Source organism: Austrofundulus limnaeus, unplaced genomic scaffold (assembly GCF_001266775.1).
Source record: "Austrofundulus limnaeus strain Quisiro unplaced genomic scaffold, Austrofundulus_limnaeus-1.0 Scaffold132, whole genome shotgun sequence".
NCBI lineage: Eukaryota > Metazoa > Chordata > Actinopteri > Cyprinodontiformes > Rivulidae > Austrofundulus > Austrofundulus limnaeus.
The window spans coordinates 859,282-860,867 of NW_013952534.1; the positions used below are offsets into that span (position 1 = coordinate 859,282).

The 1,586-nt window shown below is 39.0% G+C and overlaps 1 protein-coding gene across 1 annotated transcript in view; it reads right to left on the reverse strand.

Moving 5' to 3' along the window:
• Positions 1–412: 412 nt before the first annotated feature.
• Positions 413–1,586, reverse strand: part of msh5 (mutS homolog 5) — a 15,570-nt gene continuing 14,396 nt past the window's right edge. Inside the window, exon 22 of the mRNA XM_014015592.1 lies at positions 413–1,579. Within this exon, the coding sequence (XP_013871046.1) occupies positions 1,394–1,579 (186 nt within the window). The 3' untranslated portion in view covers positions 413–1,393. The remainder of the gene's footprint in view (positions 1,580–1,586) is intronic.

The following is a 1,586-nucleotide window of genomic DNA, read 5'->3' on the forward strand; positions in this document are numbered from 1 at the left end:
TGACAGACAAAATCCTCCCGGCGCACCGTTAATAAATCAACTTTGCCAGCAAAATCAATCAGCTCCTAAGTGTTTAACTGTTTGTTTAGCGATGTGAAGGAAAAATCCTGGTGTAACCGGTGTTCTTTGAGACCAGGTGAGGAAGACGAGAGGCTGGAGCCTCTCATGGAGTCAATGGGATTACAAGAAGAGGAAGATTATCTGGAGTGTTTTCGGTGTGACCTGGGCTTCTGGGATGCTTGCTACACAACAGAAACCAAATGCAGCCATGGGGAGCGTTGCTACACAGGCCGAGGAAAGGCAGGTGTGTCCAAACAATGCTGTGTGCCTTTTCTCTAATCTTACCAACACGAAAAAAGGGGAATTTATAAATCATGTACTGACCACACTCCGTGTTCTGTCTCTTCAGCGGATGTTCTGGACATTAAGACGATGGGTTGTGTGAAATCGGAGGAGTGCAGCGAGGAAATGACGGCGACTGTCTTTTTGAACAACACCGTCTTTGTCATGACCAAATCCTGCTGCAACACGCCTTTCTGCAACTCAGCACATAAACTTTGTGTCCACACATTTTTGTATCTAACTGTGGCTTTCTTAACTATCTGGCACCTTACTGAAGCCCTCACAGGACAATTAATGAGCAATTTTAAAAATATTTTTGTTATGTAAAGTTATTGTGAAAATCACATAAGGATTTAGGTCAACTTCACAAAATGTTTGGGTACCACTTCTCAATGAGATCTCCCTTTATAAAGCATTAAAAATCTGTGATAAAACAGTTATAAGGCACTGCTACAAACATTCACACACCTGTTTTTATTGAATGCTTTATATTTGTCTTGTTAGGTTAAAAAATGAAAAAGAACAACCAGCAAGATATTCAATTCATATGACTGAACAAAAGTAAACCTGATCTTGCCAAATAGTGAGGCCTTCATTTATGAAATGTTTCATAACTGATTGTAAATGCTTCACAGAACATTAAAAACTGACCAATCATTTATTTATAAAGCAATAACAAAATCTTTGTAAAGGGACCATTATTAGTGGTACCAGTTTTTGTACTGACTTACAAATAAGATGACACTAGACACATATAAAGACAAATATAGCATGAAATGCCAACTTTTTAATTTAATTTATTAATTAAATCAATAAATCTATTATTTATATTTTGCACTGAATACCTGAAAATGTATACAATGTATTAAAACAAACTCAAGAACATTAAAACCCTTAAGAGAACAAATATTTTTGTGTCATTTAAATAGAAGTTTGGTCATAAACTGTCCATATCTGTGCTCTGGAGCTGAACCATCTCTTCAAACAAACCTGAAACATTTCAATGAACACACTGACCACAGAGGTGGGAAAACGTGCGCTGCAGCAGAGTTCAGCTGCGGTTCGTCAGCTCTCCAGTAGAGGGCAGGAGCTCGTCTTTAATAAAACTCTGCAGATCCAACTGTTTGTCCTCCAGGTCCAGGCTCAGGAACCTCGCCACCACAGAGCTGCACCTGTTCAACACACACATAAATCGTCTTGTCTCACACACACACACACACACACACACACACACACACACACAC